The following is a 17,287-nucleotide window of genomic DNA, read 5'->3' on the forward strand; positions in this document are numbered from 1 at the left end:
GTTCAGTTTTTTCTTGTATGAGGCGTAACCATTAATTGCACAGTCATGTATGCCGACTACATGACCTTTAAATATTCATTACACACCTGCACAGGGCCCATGTAGTCGTCTAGGCATAGCTTGCCCACCCCATGTACAGCACCGCCAAATTCCGCTCATCAGTCGCCTGCTGTATGAGCTCATTCACCGTCGCCTTGGTACTAAGCGTTTTGCTCAGTTTCTTCTCCACCACACTAAGCGCCCGTCCCGCCTCACCGGCCTGTTCCTCCTTCTCCCTCTTCTTATTGTCTTCCTGCGCCACCGCTGCTGCTTCTTCGGCCGCTGACTGGCCCGATGGCGCGGGCGTACCTCCTGGTGCGACGGTAGTTGAACGTGCGGTTTCTTGGTTCGCTTCTTGCATGCGCTTCGCCTTCGTCGGCGTGACGCTCCAGTTGACAAGAGGATCGTATCGCAGGACGTTGAGGAGCGTCATGATAGACTCCCGCTCTTCACGCAACGTATCCATTGTAAACTCGCAGCATCGGCGGAAGACTCCCTCCGTCTTCGTATATCCCATACCGTCCACCAAATCACGCGTCAGCCGGAATGGCACGACTTCTGGTACTGGCAGGACGCGACCAGCTTCGAAACTTACACCGAGATCGATGTGCACCACTTCGCCCGACTTCTCATCGAGGAGAATGTTGTGGCAGTGCCGATCGCCAAGACCAAGGACGTGTCCAAGGATGGAGATGGCGGCTGTAGAGCGTGTGTATGCCAGGCGACGCTCAAACCACTCGTCTGGGTCTTCGAAGCGCTCAAGCAGGAAGTAGCGCATCACGGGGTGGAAGTTGTCCGCAATCTTTTGCCACACTTTGACGCGTGTGGTGAGGGAGTCCTGCTGGCATGCGCCAATCTCCTTGCGACATTTCTCAGGCTTGTAGTCGCCCGGGTAGTACTTTTCGTGGGCTGGCATGACCCAGAGATGTAGCGGAATTGTGTTCTGTACAAACTCCATGAGGCCAGAACGTGTTGAGAGTGGCAGAACTTTATATGTGCGGATGCCGAGATTGCGAATACGCGTTGCGGTGTGATTCTTTAGTAATCGCGATACTTGATCGAACACTTGCTCCATGATTGCGTCCTGGCGTAGATCGTCGTTTCCGGATTTGAACAGTTGCTTGTACGGTTTGCCATCTGTGCCCTTAGCAGTGATGACCTTTGGCGCACTGAGTCCGTTCGCAATCGTCATGGTCGACTTGAAGCCTGCGATTTTTGGCAAGTCGCTGTAGTTCATGTTCGGCCGAACTTCAATCTGAAGAGTAGCCGGGGGTACGTTAAGTTTCGGCACCCGGTTCACCAAGTCTCGTGACTCCTTGTACCTATCAAGGGGCAACTCACGACCTTGCTGAGTACTCTCCTTCTCACCCTTGAACATGGCGAGATGATGATACACCTCATTAGACTGGAAGATGGAGCTCCAGTACGACCGCCCTCTCTTATCAGTGCTGAGCGCCGTCGCAAGGCCGCCCGCAGCTTTCTGACGGGATTTTGCAGATTCATCCTTGGCTCGAACGACATCTTCCCTAGAGGTGGCGGCGACCTTCATTTGAATTGCGAAGATCTGATGCATGCCTGGTGTATGAAGTCAGCAACACATCTCACATTAATCTGTATTGGGATCTGACTTACCATGGAATGGGTGGTCAACGCAAATGCGGAAGACCAGCTCCATCAGCAGATGCTGGAAGTCATTCTCTTCGGCTTGTAGTCGTGAGGATAGTTGGTTCATCAGCAGGGCGAACTTTCCGCTCGGCACATCCTTGAGGTATGCCTTGACAGCTTGGTTCGCCAGAGGCGTATCGGAGTATTCTAGCCATAAAGAAAACACGCGAAGCGCATCGTGGTTGTACTCGTCGCTGGCAAGAAGAGACAAAAGATAGTTTTCGAGACACTGGCGAAGGAATTGCTCGCGGCCCTTGCGCATCCTCTCATATTCCGCATTGTCGAGATCATACCAGGTTTTCGCGCGACGGGCGTTTCGGTGGTAAGTTTCGCGCATTCCTTTGCTCTTGTCGGTTTTCGAGAGTTTCGCGAAGTCATGATACTCTTGCAGTTTTCGGTCCATCACAGTCTTGATACGATTCATGTCTTCCGCCGCTTCGGGACTCTGCAACTGCTTGTCGCAGAATAGAGCAAACTCATGGAAGACTTGGCCCGGGCCTAAACCCTCCTTTTGACCCTTGAGCTCACGGATCGCGGGCTCCAGGTACTCTTTCATGATTGCGTCGGGCTTGGCGAGGCGAGCTTCAGCAAGATGGTGTCCCTAATCTCGTTAGTAGAGACCTACATACAATCAAAAGGTCTTCTTACCAGTCGAGCAAGCAACACCGGCAGACTAAGATCAATATTTTGTGAGTCGAAATCTGCGTTGTCGATTAAATGCTGACGCATCCTTATTGAGATCTCAGTCTCGCCTTGTTCCCAAAGCACGTTCGCTACCTCATGTTGGGCTGTGGCTTCAATATCAAGACCTATAGCCTTGCACTCAGGTACGATATCGGAGAGGTAGGTGACACTTGCGAGCGACTCTTGAAGTGCTCCATGCTTCCTGCAGAGACTGGACGATGAAACCAGAGCCTCCACCTCCATGCCTCGCACAGTCGCAGTCCGGGTGTGTAGCGAATCGACAAGGGCGACATTCGTACCGAGTACATTGAAAAGCGTCTCACGACATGAAAGTAGCTGACGGACGTCGTTGAATCTAGTAATGGTAAGTATACGGGCTTGGAAAGACTGACCAATACTTACTCGCCAGCCCGCATCCACTTCTCTCGAGCCTTCATACGATCCCAGATATCTAGCAAGTGTTCCGAACGCTCAGCTGTAATCACCTCATCTGCCTCTGTGAGCGCTCCTAGGGTCCGCAGGCGAGTCTTCGTTGATATCGATGAGGTATCTTTTCCGCAGAGGAAGTTCATGGTCACCTGTAGTTGGCGGTCGAAGTTCTCTTGAGCTTCTGCAGCGCTCTTCGCAAAATGCAGTCCTTGAAAGGCTTTGAACAAGGTGCTTGCCTCTGTGTGGTTTACTTCCGGCGCCTTGATATCCCACTGGCCTAATTTGCGCGCGGTGTGAAGTGTACTCTCAACCACATCGTCCCCAGCATCGCGGAACTGGTCGTTGGAGAGTAAAGAGTGCGTGACGCTGTTCATGTTCAACATGATGAGAGATTTGATCGTTCCCCGGGAGTCTATTGCCTCAAACTCGTTGCGCCGGCGCATTTGACTGTCTAAACGAGCACCACGAAATAGAAGGCTCTTTACGCCGTCACCCTCGTAGTCGAGACGATCTAGTACCGACAACAAGCTGGAACCCCGATCGACACCGTAGAATGAATCTGGCTCGTCAAGGTTCTTGTAGATAGAAAGCTGGAGCTGCAGCGGCACTTTCGGAGGGTCGACCCTAACAGACGATCTCCTTGTGCTGCTTTTGATAGTTGGCTGGCCAGAAGACGTCTCCGCAAACAAAAGCGCACTCCTGAACATGCCACAGTCGTTCGCGGCTTGTGAAGCCTCCAGAAAGTCGATGTCTAACCACTTGTCTCGCTCCACTCTGGTAACCTCTTTGGGGACTGGCTGGCTTCGGAGGTAGAGGATGGATTGGATAAGGATGCAGACGTGTGGTATAGTATCTGGGCCGCAATTGCGGAACCATGTCGCCATCGCCTTCGACACGATGTCATGAACGTTGCGCTCCGTTTCATACTCGTCAAGTAGCACGAGATGAAGTATGTAGGGCAGGAGTTTCTCCGCCATGTGGTTGATACCGCGGAGCAAGTCTGGAAGAGCGCCCAGAATAGGATCGTCGATTGCAACTCTGCACAGTGCCATTGTCAGGTCTCTAATCCAGTGAGATACCGGTTTGACCGGCGTAGGTGAGACGGCTTCGCGAAGACCATCTGTCACAAGATGCGAGGTAGTATCTGGTTCCGGGGGCTTGTACAGAAGGGCTTTACCAATGGCCTCCGGAATGACTCGGTGCATCTCGCTCATGTACTGCGAATCAGGCACCAAGCGAGAGATCAGGCGTCGTACAGCATCCTCCGCCAGGCTGACCTCATTGCGTTCGTCGCTGTAGAACAAATCGATAACTTCGTTAACAATAGCTTCTCTGGATGACTTTCCAGGAACCGATTTGGAAGTCTGTACTGATGATGACCATGGCCGAGCTTGAGCCGAGCTCTGCTTTACCTCTCCGTAGGCGCTGTATGCACGTCCCAGGACCCGCGCGGTCCATAACAGATAACCGTCACCGACCTTGCTTCTGCGACACGACTCCCAAACGAGGGGTGCATACTCTGCAGCATCGTGGTCCAAGCCAAGGACATCATCTCGGGCGCTCGGAGCAGGACGGAAATTCTGGCAAAGCAGATCCAACGCAACATCTCGTGATGTTTTGTTCAGGAGCTTGCGTCCTGACTTCGCGTCGTCTAGTATCTCAAGAAGAAGCTTGCTTTCTTCACTACCTCGCAATGAGTTGCCTTCGGCGTTGACTTGAGCAGCAGTCGCGGTGATAAGCTTAAACGCTTTGATGGCGGAAGAGCGTTCTACACCAGTGATGGCCTGCGCGTGAGCCTTAAGGTACTCAGTGAGCCAAGTATGGAACCTATTGGCTGCATTCATGGTTGCTAGATGTTGGGACTGCTGGGTGGTACTATCCTGAGAGGAGCCCAGGAATACTCGGAGAGAGATGAGAATCGAGAGGCCGATGCCCGTGACGAAGCTGAGCTGTTGACGGAGATACTGAGCGCCGTGTTCGAAAAGATACTGCATGATGCCAACTGTATCTTCAGCACATTGCATATCGGTGAGAAAAGGACGTAAAGACTGCAGCGTCATTTGCAACGGGTAGCCCTCATGTGCCACAGGTCCAGCCAGCGCAACAATGATTCGAATCTTCCTTATCATTGACCGGGCATAAAGTGAGCCGAGAGCCGGATGGATGCGGTCAAGCAGAGAGCGCATCACATATGTATATGTGCTCGGTGACCAGAAGCCAGCAGGTCTATCGCCGGTCCGCCTACACAAACGTTCCAGCTGATCGGGAAGATAGAAGGCGGAGAACGAGGGCTCAATACCTATGTTAAGGCCTTGCGCAGATTGGCCAATTTCAGCAATTTCGGCTAGAACTGCAGCGGCGGGATTGAAAGCTGGCTTCTTCTCCAGCGACTTGGGTAGGCGCTCCTCGTGATCGATTGTTTGGAACATGTGGCCCAAAATTTGGGGAAAATGCTTCTGCACCAGGCCATAGTATTTGTCACTACCGACCATGTCTTTCAGCAAATTTCCGAAGCTAGAGTCGGCTTTGTTTCGAGCGGAGCCCCGGCAAGTATCCCACGCGATGGTATATGCGGCTGCTTTGCCAATGTTTCTCGAAAGCATCTCTTGTGCTGACGTGTCTAGATGTTCAGCCAGGAACTCCACTTCCTCCTTGCGTCCGAACATTATGGCTTGGCCCACTACTTCGGCTTCGATATCACGAAGAAGGTCGGAGAGTGACGCATAACCGAAGATCGTAAATGGAATACGACCGACCTTTTGGCCTCGGTCGAGCCAGGTGAAGATAACTTGTGGTGCGAAAAGCCGGAATAAGCTTTGTGAATCACCGAGACCTCTTGACTGCGCCACGTTTAAGATGCATCGTTTGGCGTGGTAGGTAGCGCCATTGATAGTTCCTGCTGTGGCAAAGATACGATACACGCTGTGACGCAGCAGCGTATGCCACTTGGATGCCAGTCGCGACAGGACAAGCAACCGAACTGCTATCCCCTCAAGACCCTCATCGTCTCCAGGTAAGCTACTGTCGACATCTTGTAGAATCTTATCGTGTTCGGAGAGAACGAAATCTTCGAACATTCTTGGCAAATGCTCAGCAATGTGGTATTTGACGGTCATCTCGCCTGTTGAAAGCAGCTCGAAGAGACTAGTTCGTACGGATGGAACTTTGCGGTTTTGCGCAAAGTCGGGATGATGTTTTAATAGGCCATGTAGAAAGACGGCGATGGTTGTTTGCAAGTTCGCGGATCGTCTCACACCTCCTTTCTCCATCTCTTTGACGTAGTAGACATACAGGGCCTCCACATTGTCGTAGAGATCCTGAGCTTCTCGATCGGTCACATCAGGTAGCCAAACGAGTGTTGTCCCAATCAGAACCTCGACAAGCATGCTGTTGGCGACTTCGGAGGTGTTGTATTCACGAGCGCGAGGATCAATAAGAGCTTCGCTGAATCGTTCCAGCAGATTGAGACAGTCGTTCCTGGATATCTTCAAGTTACTATTCCACACTGAACGAAGAAATTGACGCGAACGAATAAGGTCGTTCTCTGTGAGGGAGACGAGGTAATCGACGAAATCCGGGGGTACTGTTCCAGGCTCTAACTCAGTGTGCTTGGTCAGAGACGAAATGAACTGCAAGTGTGCTAGGCATGATGCACGCAGAGCAGATAGATCGGTTTCTGCCTGCACATCATGTCGAGGTACATCGTTGTCGGGGACTGTAGCTCCAGCGGTCATCTGTGAGTCAGGCTCGTCGTCCACGTCCATGAAGTCATCCTCATCCGCGTAGAAGGATTGTTTGACCTCTTTGCGTTGCTGAAGAGCCCTGGGTAAATGCTGAGCCAGCTGATCGATGCCTATCAACTCGTACACACCGGAGCCCACTCGCTTTGAGGAGCTAATGTCAGGAAGGCCCTTTGCACAGGCCTCAAGGACTGCATCGACTTTGTATTGTTCCATCTGAGGCTTGGCTAGTGTAGCGGCAAAAGACTCAATCAGGGCAGCTGCAGATGATCGAAGAGTACGCACACGACGGTCGTCCGGATCGCTAAGAGTCGCAACAGCTGGCGCGATGATGCACAAATTTGTGACGATGCGCATCATATCTGAAGTAATGCCTTGTATGTTTGACGCAGCCATATCCTTCCAACGGTGCTGCGCTCGTTCGAGTTCAGATACGCAGAAATCAAGAATCCTATTTCTAAGTTGTGTGGAGGAGAGTTCGCCTGTGGGCTCATCGGAGGAGAGACGCGGTCCTTCTTCGATCTTAGCTACAAAATCTTCCATAGGTCGGAGAAGCAGAAGATAATGAGCGAGATCTTTGTGACGCGCCATTTGCGTTCTAGCTTGCCCAATAGGCCCAAGTACCAGATAAGTGGCCGGCTCCGGCGGGTTGAAGGGTACGTCCAGGCAGGTGTAGAGCACGCGCAGCACATCACGAGCGTTGCAGTGGTGAGCATTCAGCGCCGAGTATGTCCGTTCAGACCACAAACCTGTAAAACATCAATTCAGGTTCTGCCAAAGCGTGAGAGCGCTTACTAGGGGTCCATTTGGTGAGGAGCCAGTTAAGAATTCGCTCAGCTGTCGAACTGAAATGTGTCGGGTTTTCTTTGATACGCTCCTGAAGAATGGTAGTGAGTAGTGATGAGCTGCTTTCGGTGAGTAAAGCCGGTCCGCTTAGTTCTATCGACAGTAGTAGAGACTGAACTGTCTCCGACACTGCTGAGAAGGGAACGATGTTCAGTCGCAGGAGAACGTCCATGAGATGACATGCCGCGCGGGATATGGATACGGAAGTGACTGCACGAGATGCGCTTTGCCATGCAGATATCCAGTAGGGAAGAAGAGTTGAGTGCGATGCTGATTGCTGAAGCGCGGCTCTAGACGAACGTCAGCTACGTGCGCAGTGTATAATGTGGTGATATACCTACCCTGCCAAACCTATCATTGCCCACACCGAATGTACTGGGTTCTCATCTGAGATGCACGAAGTGAGCTTCTCCAATAGCGTTTGAAGTTCTTCCTCGTCGAAGGGGCCTTCCTGGACCATAAACGCAACGACTTGTAAAGCTGCTCGCTTGACATTCGATCTGGGCTCAGACACATGACGAAGGTATTCAGGGAACAATTGAGTAATGCGAATACGTTTGCTAAAGCTCTCTTCGCTGTCGCTACGGTCGTGGGCGATGGAAATTCTTCGCTCATCAAGCATGAATGAAAAACGCGCAATGGTGGATACTGTAGACCATAGTCCTTCATATCGCTGATGCTCCGTCTCCATGGAGAATGCGCATGTGTTCAGGGGGTGGGTGTCATTGCGGGCAGGCCCCAAGTGTCGAAAGCAGAGATAATCTTCTTCAAGATATTGGTGCGCGGTAGTTTCTTGCCTGCGCCGGTAGTCGCTATACATCATCTCAATGAGGCCTTCCAGGTCAGAGCTGGTGGATTCGTCATCCGAGTCAGTGAGGAGACTCTCGATGTGCGCCTCGGTATATATCAAACTGATCATAATCTCATCCCGTAGGATAGCCTCGGACCACATAAGCTTGAGAAGCGGGAGCAATGTTTGCACCGTGCGCTTGGTCAACTCGAGAGATTGTAACGTGATGCGTGCGAGAATGGCGTTGACAGCGGCCAGGGCAGCCACGCCCGTACTTCCACGCGTAGTCCTCTGCTGCAAGAACTTTAGTAAGACAGCCAGAACGGCGTCAGCCTTGTCTAGCAATGGCGCATTGGAAGCCTTGACGAGATGATGCAGGCAATGGACAAAGTCTTCCGTTGCGCGAACGTGCTCTGGAGGGGTTGACTTGGTCTTGGTCACGGGCAAGCGTGGAGAAGCTCTAGAGGACGTGAAGTCGGCTTCAAGGGGAGTGCGGGCGCGACTTGAGACATTAGTGCTCCAGCTGTTTTGCAGCTCACCTTCGGCGGGCGACTCTTGGAAGAAGCCGGCCAGAGTTTCGATACAAAAACCGACTGCGGCGTCCCAGCACTCCTTTGATAGGCGCTCAACATGGGGCTGATACTCCAAGAGAGATCGCAGTGTTTTTGGGAGGGCTTCCAGAAGCGGCTCAACAAGTCCAGTCGTCGCAGGAAGCACCTCGATTATTGTGTCTATTATCATCTCGACCGTAGAGCTCTTGATGGTTCGCACGCCCGACGCAATAACATGACGCAGGGCCGATGCCGAGAGGGGAAGGAGGGCCGCAGTAGAACCAGCCTTGGTCGCCTTGGTCTTACCGTGGAAGAAGGCGGAGCGCCCATCGTGCAGGCATTGGAAGAGCGTCTCGCATAGTGCTAGATAGGATTTGTTCCCGAGAGCCTCGAGACTAGGTTTCCCGCGATTGTGCTTGAGGATGTGGATGAGGTCTTTAAGGCCGCTCGTTCGGTCGACTACCCGCGAGGATGAAATCAGGACTATTAGGCTAGGTGTTAGCATGACGTCTACATGAATTTTATTTGACTGATTGCGGCCGAGTATGCTATAGTCGGGAGGTATTCAGCGGCTTCTGCATTAGCAGACGTCAACGTAGAAGGCCGTGAATACCTCCAGTCTTTATCGTATGGCTCCCCCAAGGACTTACGCTTTGCATCCTGGATGTTGGTCGCCCCCATGGCCGCTCACTCATACGCGTAACATGTCGCGGCGATTACGCGATCGATATGAGGGCAGAACACTTTTACCCTGCCCAGGTGCAGGTGCAGGTGCAGGTGCAGGTGCGGAGTTATGGCGGAGGTGAGTCGTGACGGGAAAGCGCGTCGCAGGGTTTACGTCTGTGCGCCTTCGCGTTCTGCGAAAGTCAAGCAAGCAAGCTCTCGCTCCATTGTTGAAGAAACAACACCCAAACACGGAACACGATAGCCTATCCGCCGCCACTCCCCCGGCGCATAATGCGCACGACGACCTCACGACAATCCCATGGCTGAAGAAGACAGCCTCGCCGCCCTCCAGGGCCTACACCGCGACTTGTGCGCGCACATCGACCTGCAGCTGCCAGTGCTGGAGCGGCTGCTGCTGAATCTAGAGGCGCATTTGGAAGAGCTGAAGACGCTATTGGACAAGAAGCCGAAGAACGATGCGAGCAGGCAGGCGCTGAGCTCTGGTATTACATAAACAGAGGTGTAGACGAGGAAGGTGCTAACAGCGCCAGGCAAGATCAAGATCGACGACAACGAGTATGAGGTCAACGACGACTTCAAACAGAAGGCGCTCGAACTCGCCGACGCCCTCAATCTCGACGAGCTGGACGCCGCTGCCCTCTTCCTGGGCGCCGAGAGCGAGGCCCAGGAGCTCGACCGACCCCAGCTCCAGACCGCCGTGATCCGCTTCCACCGACGCCGCGAGTATGTCCTCCTCTGCGTGCGCATCCTGATGAAGACTGCGCTGGACAATGGCGACTCGGAAGTGGAGGGACTGCCTGTTCTGCAGGAGGCTGCCCAGATGATAGTCGGTGTACATGGCACGACCAACCTATCAAATGCATACGGCTTCTGGACCAAGTGCTTGACCAGCATGGAGGCCGTCGAGAAGTGGCTGCAGTCTGTTGCCGAGCGCGTTCAGAGTACCCAGGTCGTCGGACAAGTGCCCCTCCCCGGCTTTGTCGAAATTATGGACTACCAGCGCCAAAGTCTTACACGACAACACGAGAACCTCGCCGCGATATGCACGCACATGATCAAGCCCGGATATGTCAATCTCGACAACTACAAGGCCTTGCTCACCCGAGCCAAGTCCCTCGACCGACACGACCTCATTACCATCCACTATGTTCCGATACTCCTGCGACTCACATCCTGGGTCGCATCCGAGGGCAACAACGTCATGCTGAGGGAAGCGCGCGCTCTGCACGACTCGCTCATGGCTGGACGGGAGAACGACAACTGGGCGCTGAGGAATCTGCATTCGGCGACATTGACTTGGTGGTTGGCGGAGTACAGTGGACGGTACATGGACCCAAACACACAAGACGCTGCTTTGCAGGGTATCAACTTTGAGGAGGAGGCCAACACGCGATCAGAGATCTTCCTGAAAGCACTCGGCGACGGCGCATTCCATTTCATGCTATCAGTCAGTCAGGATGTGCGCCCCACCCGCTGGTACGACCCTCAGAAGACTAGCATGTTATCGACGCTGTTGCAGGACACCGCAGTTTTGAGCAGAGATTCGCCGCAGCCTGAGGACTTCTTCAAGGAGCTTCTCATGGAGCAATTACAGACCTTCGTGGACTCGTTTATTACTCACATGCCAGACACTCTGCGCAAACTGAAAGCCGAGGAGGACGATCAGCGACGACAACTACAACTTCACTTCCAACGCTCAACTGGAGAGTACCCACTCCATCTCGAACGCTTCATGGTCATTGTCGCATACGCTTTCGATGGGTTTCCAGACGCCGCAGAAGACTTTTGGAGTGATAAAGAGAGCAACCTCTACGGATTCCTGCAGTGGGCAGCCAAGCGCCAACCCACTCCCCGGATTGCCATGTTCTGCGAGATGTTACGGGCCATCGGTTCTGGAGAGGCAAATGCCGAAGCGGCGCATCGCTTCCTACTCGAAGAGGGAGCATCTGCTTCGGGGAAAATCCGACGAACCAGTTCGCTCAGCTACACGACTATCTTCAACGAGCTGCGCGAGTTCGAGAACGACATTCACGAGCCGAAGAAGCCTATCCAAAGCGGCGTCTATGCTCAGACCATGAACCCAATCGATCAGATCGTGGAACCCGAGAGCGCAACTATGCTGGAAAGCTACCTGAGACTCATTGCACACATTTGCCGACAAAGCTCTTCTGCACGCATGTGGATATTGGATCTTAAAGAGTACCACTTCGCTGGCATCTGCTTCGGTCTATGCACAGACAAAGTTGAGAGTGGGCTTCGAGCAGCCGCCTATGATGCTCTGTCGGCTCTACTCGTAGGCAAGGACTTCACTCGTGCCGATGCCATGTGGAGTCTCTTGGATGAGTGGACCGTCAATGGATTTTATACTGGATCCAGGCAAAACAACGCTTTGAGTGCCACACCCAGACATGACTTGTGGCCTACGCTCGCCGACGGATACGATGAGTCCATTGCCCTGGTTCGTTTCCTCCACTCGCTCGTAGAGCCATATCCGGAGAACGAAGGCCTCAACGACAGTCTACCATTTCCCGAGGGCTTGGGATCGTCGCGCAGGATGCCGGGTATCGAGAGCTACATTGACTTCGTCATGCAGCAGGTGTTTGCAGAACGTTCTCTGGACGTGCTTGATCCGCTACAACGCAGCGTCATGCAGTGGACATGCTTGCGCTTCATGGTGACATGTCTTTCCACGTTCAATGAGAATCTCGTCGTGTTCGCGAACAAGTCTAGCATACCTGTTGATTCGGTCATTGACCCCACATCACTTGCTGTGTACGTTGCGCTTCACCCATTTGCACGCGTCATGGAATGGCTGTTCAACGACAAGGTCCTAAAGGCTCTTTTTGTTGCATCGCATCACGACGTGACCGAGGTCGACGCTGCTCCATCTGACTCACCGTTGATCCAATCCCTGATGCTTAGCATTGAGGTAATGGATCTCGTGATGAAGCTCCAGGCGACGTACTTGGATATCGTCAAGCCAGTTCTCAAACAACAAACGTCGTTTCAGCATTCTCCCGTGTCGAACCTGTCGCTTGCATCTTTCGAGGATGCGATCTTGAACAATTTGCAGGTCATCGTCGACCTGGGACTCTACTGTGGTACTGGCCACGAAGCCTTGACCATTGCCTCTCTCCAACTGCTAGAGAAGATGGCTTCTTCACGAAAACTTGCAGTCTCACCTGCGGGCTTCGGCCAACGATCAGGGCGCAGTAAGATTGTCGGCATACTGGAGAAAGACAATGAAGCCGAGCGCATCGGTCGGTCGCTCTCAGGTCTGATGCGGTTCAGCGCCGAAGAGCTTGAAGCTGGCGAGGATGCTTCCGGATATGTTGTCAAGCTCCGCGTATTGGACTTCTTGAACAGTTGTCTAGCTGCCGTGTCCCTTCGACCGACCATAGCGCACATCCTTCTCGGCTTCTCATGTGGACCCAATACTGTCCGCGTTGCCGAGAACAGCCTCTGGTCAAACGGACAAGCCTTGTTCCACAGCATACTTCTCCTTGGAGTTCAGTATCCTGACAATGACGGCGAACAGTTCATAGCTTGGCGGTCTGCTCTTAAGACCCGATGCTGGGATGTCTTGCAGAAGCTTTGGCGGTCACCGCTGACGAGCGCGCTTGTGATGGAAGAGCTCCGTGACAACGAGCTGCTCTTCGTAGAGGCCCCCCAATTGACTCCCATTACCCTCGATATACCCTGGGACGGAATGTCTCTTGCGCAAGGGCTCGAGGTCACACCGAACGATTACTCTCCATTCTTCTCAGGACCACCAGCACTCGCTCTCCAGAGCTTCCTTCAAAGACGCGCTGCTTTCCTTGACTATGAATCGAGAGAGCTGCGCTTGACAGTGAAAGAGAGTATGCCCACTATGAAGTCTAGGATACAGTCTGTCCTTCTCGGTACCACGATACGGCCGGGCGAGGACGCAATACCAAACCCGAACATCTTCGATCTATTCGACTTCATCGAACTGACCTATCCTGAGCGCGCTCTGCCAGATCAGCACAAGTTCTTCGAGGGAGTCAACCTGTCCTCGTGTCAAGAAGAAAAAGAGGGTAGCACTCTCTACTCTTTGCCACTCCTGGAACAAGTCATCCGATTGAAGATGAAGTATTGGCGGAAGGAAGGCATACTGAATGATCAGGAGCAAGAAGAACAACTCGTTGAGCAAGCCGAACTGCTCATGGCTATATTCGTGGACTGGAACCGTCGCACACAACTTCTCCGCTACCACAAGGATATTCTGCAGTCGTGGGTCCAAGTCGTCATGGTTGCGGTACACAGTTGCGACTTCGAGAACGGCGCGCGAAGTTCCTTCATCATGCAGACACTACAAGTCATTCTGCCCAAGCTTGAGCAGTCGTACTCCTCCGACATCTTCACGGCTCTCCAACTTGCCAGCCTAGCAGAGGCTCTCATCCAAAAGGTCGACTTTGAGTCTACTGCATTCGACAAGACAGGCGACTTCGCAAACGATCGCCTCTCTCAACTGTTCCGCGCGGCACTCATTGGCATATACAGCCCCGTGTCCACCGCCGAACTACGAGAGTACTGCTACCAGATCTGCTTCCGCTACATCCACGGCACCTTCAACAAAGCAACCCCCAACTCCCTCCTCGGCCGCCACACCCTCAGCGCCATCAAAAACTGCGGGACCAACATGCTCGAAGTAATCTGCGACGACGCCTACAGCGGCCAAGGAACCTGCAAAGTATCCGCACTCCTCCTCCTCAACGCCTTCGTCTCAGCCGCAACGCGCCAATCCTCAAAATACATCCTCGACAGCTTCGTGTCCCTAAACTTCGTCGGCGTCCTCGTCGACAACATCAAGCACATCCCCGAAGAACTCTCCGCCGCTGCCGCACCCCTAGTCCCCGTCTTACTCTCTTACTACGACGCCAGTCTCGCCCTCCTCCTCCGCGTATGCCAGTCCCGGCTCGGCGCCGCACACGTCCTCAACGCCGGTCTCTTCCCTGCCATCCGCGACTCGCAGCTCTTCTCCGTAGACCCAGATATTGGTCTTGAGTTCGACGATCCGAATGCGCTGCGCAAGTACTATGAGCTTATGCTTGCTGTGCTGCGTGTTATCAACGCCGCGGTGATTGCGAGGGGCAGGCAAAACGACCAAACGGTGTTTCAGGCGAGAGAGTTCTTGAAGGATAATAGACATAGTATGGTTAGTATTTTCAAGAGGAGCGTTAATGTGGGTGTGGGGATGGGCGAGGAGCTGCAGCAGGATATTGTGGATTTGGTGGATTGTTGGACCGTTTTGGTGGATGTCACGGGGTTTTTGCAGGTAAGATTCTTTGACACGACAGGGAATGAGGATGTTTATGCTAACACTTTGCAGTATGAGGATCAGTCGAGTGCGAAGAAGGTCAGGCCGAATATGTTCTCTTGATGAACATCATGCTTGGACGGGGTGTAGCTTCAGAAGGGATGTGGTTCTCTGAGCGCATGGCAAAAGCGTTGGAGCGTGTAATTGGTAGAGATAGCGTGTTTGCACATGTGCGGGTTCTCGGTCGTGTAATTGAATCACATTCGCAAGCTTTCAGTGTCCCACCAGCCTGTGTGCGACAGTGCTCGTTTTGAGGGATCGTACATGACGCTTACACTTTTACGTCTCTATAAACAGCACCCCAACCCCAACGTGATAGGCAGTGTTGATAAGGGCGTTCATTGTGGTTGCGGAAGTCATGTTAGCCAATATTGCGAGAAGAAGAGCTCCAAGATCATTTGCCCGCTATGCAACAAAAAGGATCACACTATCGAGTATCTGCCGATGAAGTGCTCGGAGCTCGCTGTCCAGCGGACGTTCCTTTTTGAAGCTGCTGGCCACGAGAACTTCAGCTGGTTTCTTAGCAAACCCGAATACACGGAGATTGCAGCATCATGGTCTATCAGCTTCATGCGTCTTGAGCAATTCGATCGTTGCAAGGACAAGAAGAAGTATTCTTTCCCCCGCGAACTGGTTCAGCCTCGGAGGAAGAAGGTGTAGGTAGTCTAGAATGAAGGCAGTTTTCCCTGTGGCCCAGGATAGTCTCATGTATTACCTGTTCCGCGATCAGGATATGGTCGATGAAGATCTTTTGGACGATGCACGATGTCACACTGGCGATTTAACCAAGTCTGTGGGTAAATATATAGCTGAGAAACTGATTTTACCTTCCCTCGGAATGCTAGAAGACTGGACAATACATAAGCCGCAAGAGTTTCAGACCGAGGCACCGCTGCCTCCATGGCACCTTCTCCGTTGAGGGGCACGTCATGTTGCAGCCCTTGTAAGGCGTGGTTTTGATATTCCACAATCTCACATGTTACTGGAGGTTTATCGATAGACATGTAATATATGGTTAACTTCGATGAGTCTTTGATCTTCGTCGATCGTCTGGACTCATGTAATGCTATACACTATGCACGCGTATAATGCCGGCGTTTCTAACGGACATGATATATGAATATTGCTATCAAGAAACTGACAAAAGATTGCACGTCACTGCTTTGGCCGCTCAGAGAATGGTGATGGAGAACCATCAGAAGGCCGGGGCAAGCCGAGGCATTGCCTCTGAACGGTAACCGGCGCACGCTGGGACTCACTATCATAGTCAACATCTTCGAAATGAGCGAATGACTAACTAGCAAGGTCTCTGAATCTGCTTAGTAGTAGAATACGTCACGTATATCCTTATTATACTCTACCTAAGCACTACATGCAGATCATAACACTGCGCATAAGGCACTTGATAGTGAAACTTAACATACTTGTTCTCTATAACTAGAAGCAGGATATCGCGGGAAATTCTTTTATAACGGCAGTGAGAACAAATTGTAAGACGTGAAGAATGCTGCCCATACTGCTAGCTCGTGATCGCTTCGAGCAGCAACGCTAGACACAGGTCCGGCTCAACCTGAACTCTAACGCGCCCAAAGTCTAACTTCCACAAGAGATCCACATCTAACCACCCCTCGCCACGTGTCGAGGTAGCCGCAATGATGTGCGGCACAGCGCGCAATCGAGATGAGAAGACGCGGGCGGGCCTGGCCCGTTCTACGACCTTGTGAGGCTGAAAAAAGGACACTAGCAGTACCGTAGTAGAGTCTGGGGTTTCGCAAGCTCCATGCAGCCACGGCAAGAAGAAAACCCAATCGGTATAAGGCGTACCACTGTAGAGGAGCCTAGTGCGATATTGTTTCATCCCAATAAGGATATCAGCTTCAGCTGGCGATACCGGGGTCGACAAAGGGTCGTACATCTGCTCGCTCCAGTGCGTTGAAACGCTCCAAGACGAGTACATCGCACTGTGGTGCGTGCTCGTTTGGCAGCGAGCATTCTCACGCTCACAGAGATATGTATTGTAGTTGATGGAGTGCCTTAGTAGTGTTGAGCGAGTGCCTGCAGGCTGCTTGATGCTAGTATATCGACGTCTCTCTCTGGACAAAACCCCCCCTCCGAGCCGTACCCCTACTGGCGCGGAGTCACCGGACCGTTGTTTCAGTTGATCTAGTCAAGGTGAAAGGAAGGTTAGTCGGAGTATCGGTGAATCCGGGCGTCGGTTGTAGTACCTTACCCCAGACTTCTAGCTTAGACAGTGGACTAATGCGTATATGCTACCAGCCGCATCTTGGCCCAATGCGCAAGAAAGAGTGTCTAAAAGGCCTCGAACCGTCGAGACCGATGGTGGCTGGCTGAGTAGAACATTTAGTCGAACTTACACTCTTGATACGTCGCGGGTCAACCACATACCCTTGTGCCATTCGTGGTATATATGAGCCAGGCAAGAACAAGTATGCTTCCTCACTTCAGTTGTCTTTTGCATATCATCCTCGAACAAGTTCAATCCATCGCTCCAATC

At 52.5% G+C, this 17,287-nt stretch overlaps 2 protein-coding genes across 2 annotated transcripts; one reads left to right on the forward strand and one right to left on the reverse strand.

Annotated features, from left to right (window-relative positions):
• Positions 1 to 12: 12 nt before the first annotated feature.
• On the reverse strand, positions 13 to 9,537 carry BKA58DRAFT_137600 (uncharacterized protein). The gene is made up of 7 exons (XM_046164511.1): positions 9,395 to 9,537; positions 7,745 to 9,227; positions 7,353 to 7,693; positions 2,791 to 7,306; positions 2,353 to 2,743; positions 1,672 to 2,305; positions 13 to 1,614 (listed from the first exon to the last, which is right to left on the reverse strand). The coding sequence occupies exons 1-7, from the start codon at positions 9,423 to 9,425 to the stop codon at positions 110 to 112; spliced, it is 8,901 nt and encodes a 2,966-aa protein (XP_046028195.1). The 5' UTR covers positions 9,426 to 9,537; the 3' UTR covers positions 13 to 109.
• Positions 9,538 to 9,651: 114 nt separating this feature from the next.
• On the forward strand, positions 9,652 to 15,286 carry BKA58DRAFT_357893 (nucleoporin Nup186/Nup192/Nup205). Its single transcript, XM_046168696.1, has 3 exons — positions 9,652 to 9,913; positions 9,962 to 14,730; positions 14,785 to 15,286. Exons 1-3 carry the CDS (start codon positions 9,730 to 9,732, stop codon positions 14,833 to 14,835), a joined length of 5,004 nt encoding a protein of 1,667 aa, XP_046028196.1. The 5' UTR covers positions 9,652 to 9,729; the 3' UTR covers positions 14,836 to 15,286.
• The last annotated feature ends 2,001 nt before the right edge of the window (positions 15,287 to 17,287 follow it).

This window comes from Alternaria rosae (genome assembly GCF_020736505.1).
Source record: "Alternaria rosae strain MPI-PUGE-AT-0040 chromosome Unknown BKA58scaffold_3, whole genome shotgun sequence".
Classification (NCBI taxonomy): Eukaryota; Fungi; Ascomycota; class Dothideomycetes; order Pleosporales; family Pleosporaceae; genus Alternaria; species Alternaria rosae.

Excerpts from the sequence above, each read along its gene's own strand:
- BKA58DRAFT_357893 (XM_046168696.1), top strand. The coding sequence starts at position 9,730 with ATGGCTGAAGAAGACAGCCTCGCCGCCCTCCAGGGCCTACACCGCGAC. Across the intron at positions 9,914-9,961 it reads CAGGCAGGCGCTGAGCTCTG|GCAAGATCAAGATCGACGAC; the intron begins GTATTACATAAA and ends TAACAGCGCCAG. Across the intron at positions 14,731-14,784 it reads ATGTCACGGGGTTTTTGCAG|TATGAGGATCAGTCGAGTGC; the intron begins GTAAGATTCTTT and ends AACACTTTGCAG.
- BKA58DRAFT_137600 (XM_046164511.1), bottom strand. The coding sequence starts at position 9,425 with ATGGGGGCGACCAACATCCAGGATGCAAAGC. Across the intron at positions 2,306-2,352 it reads CGGTGTTGCTTGCTCGACTG|GGACACCATCTTGCTGAAGC; the intron begins GTAAGAAGACCT and ends TAACGAGATTAG. Across the intron at positions 1,615-1,671 it reads CGTTGACCACCCATTCCATG|GCATGCATCAGATCTTCGCA; the intron begins GTAAGTCAGATC and ends TTCATACACCAG.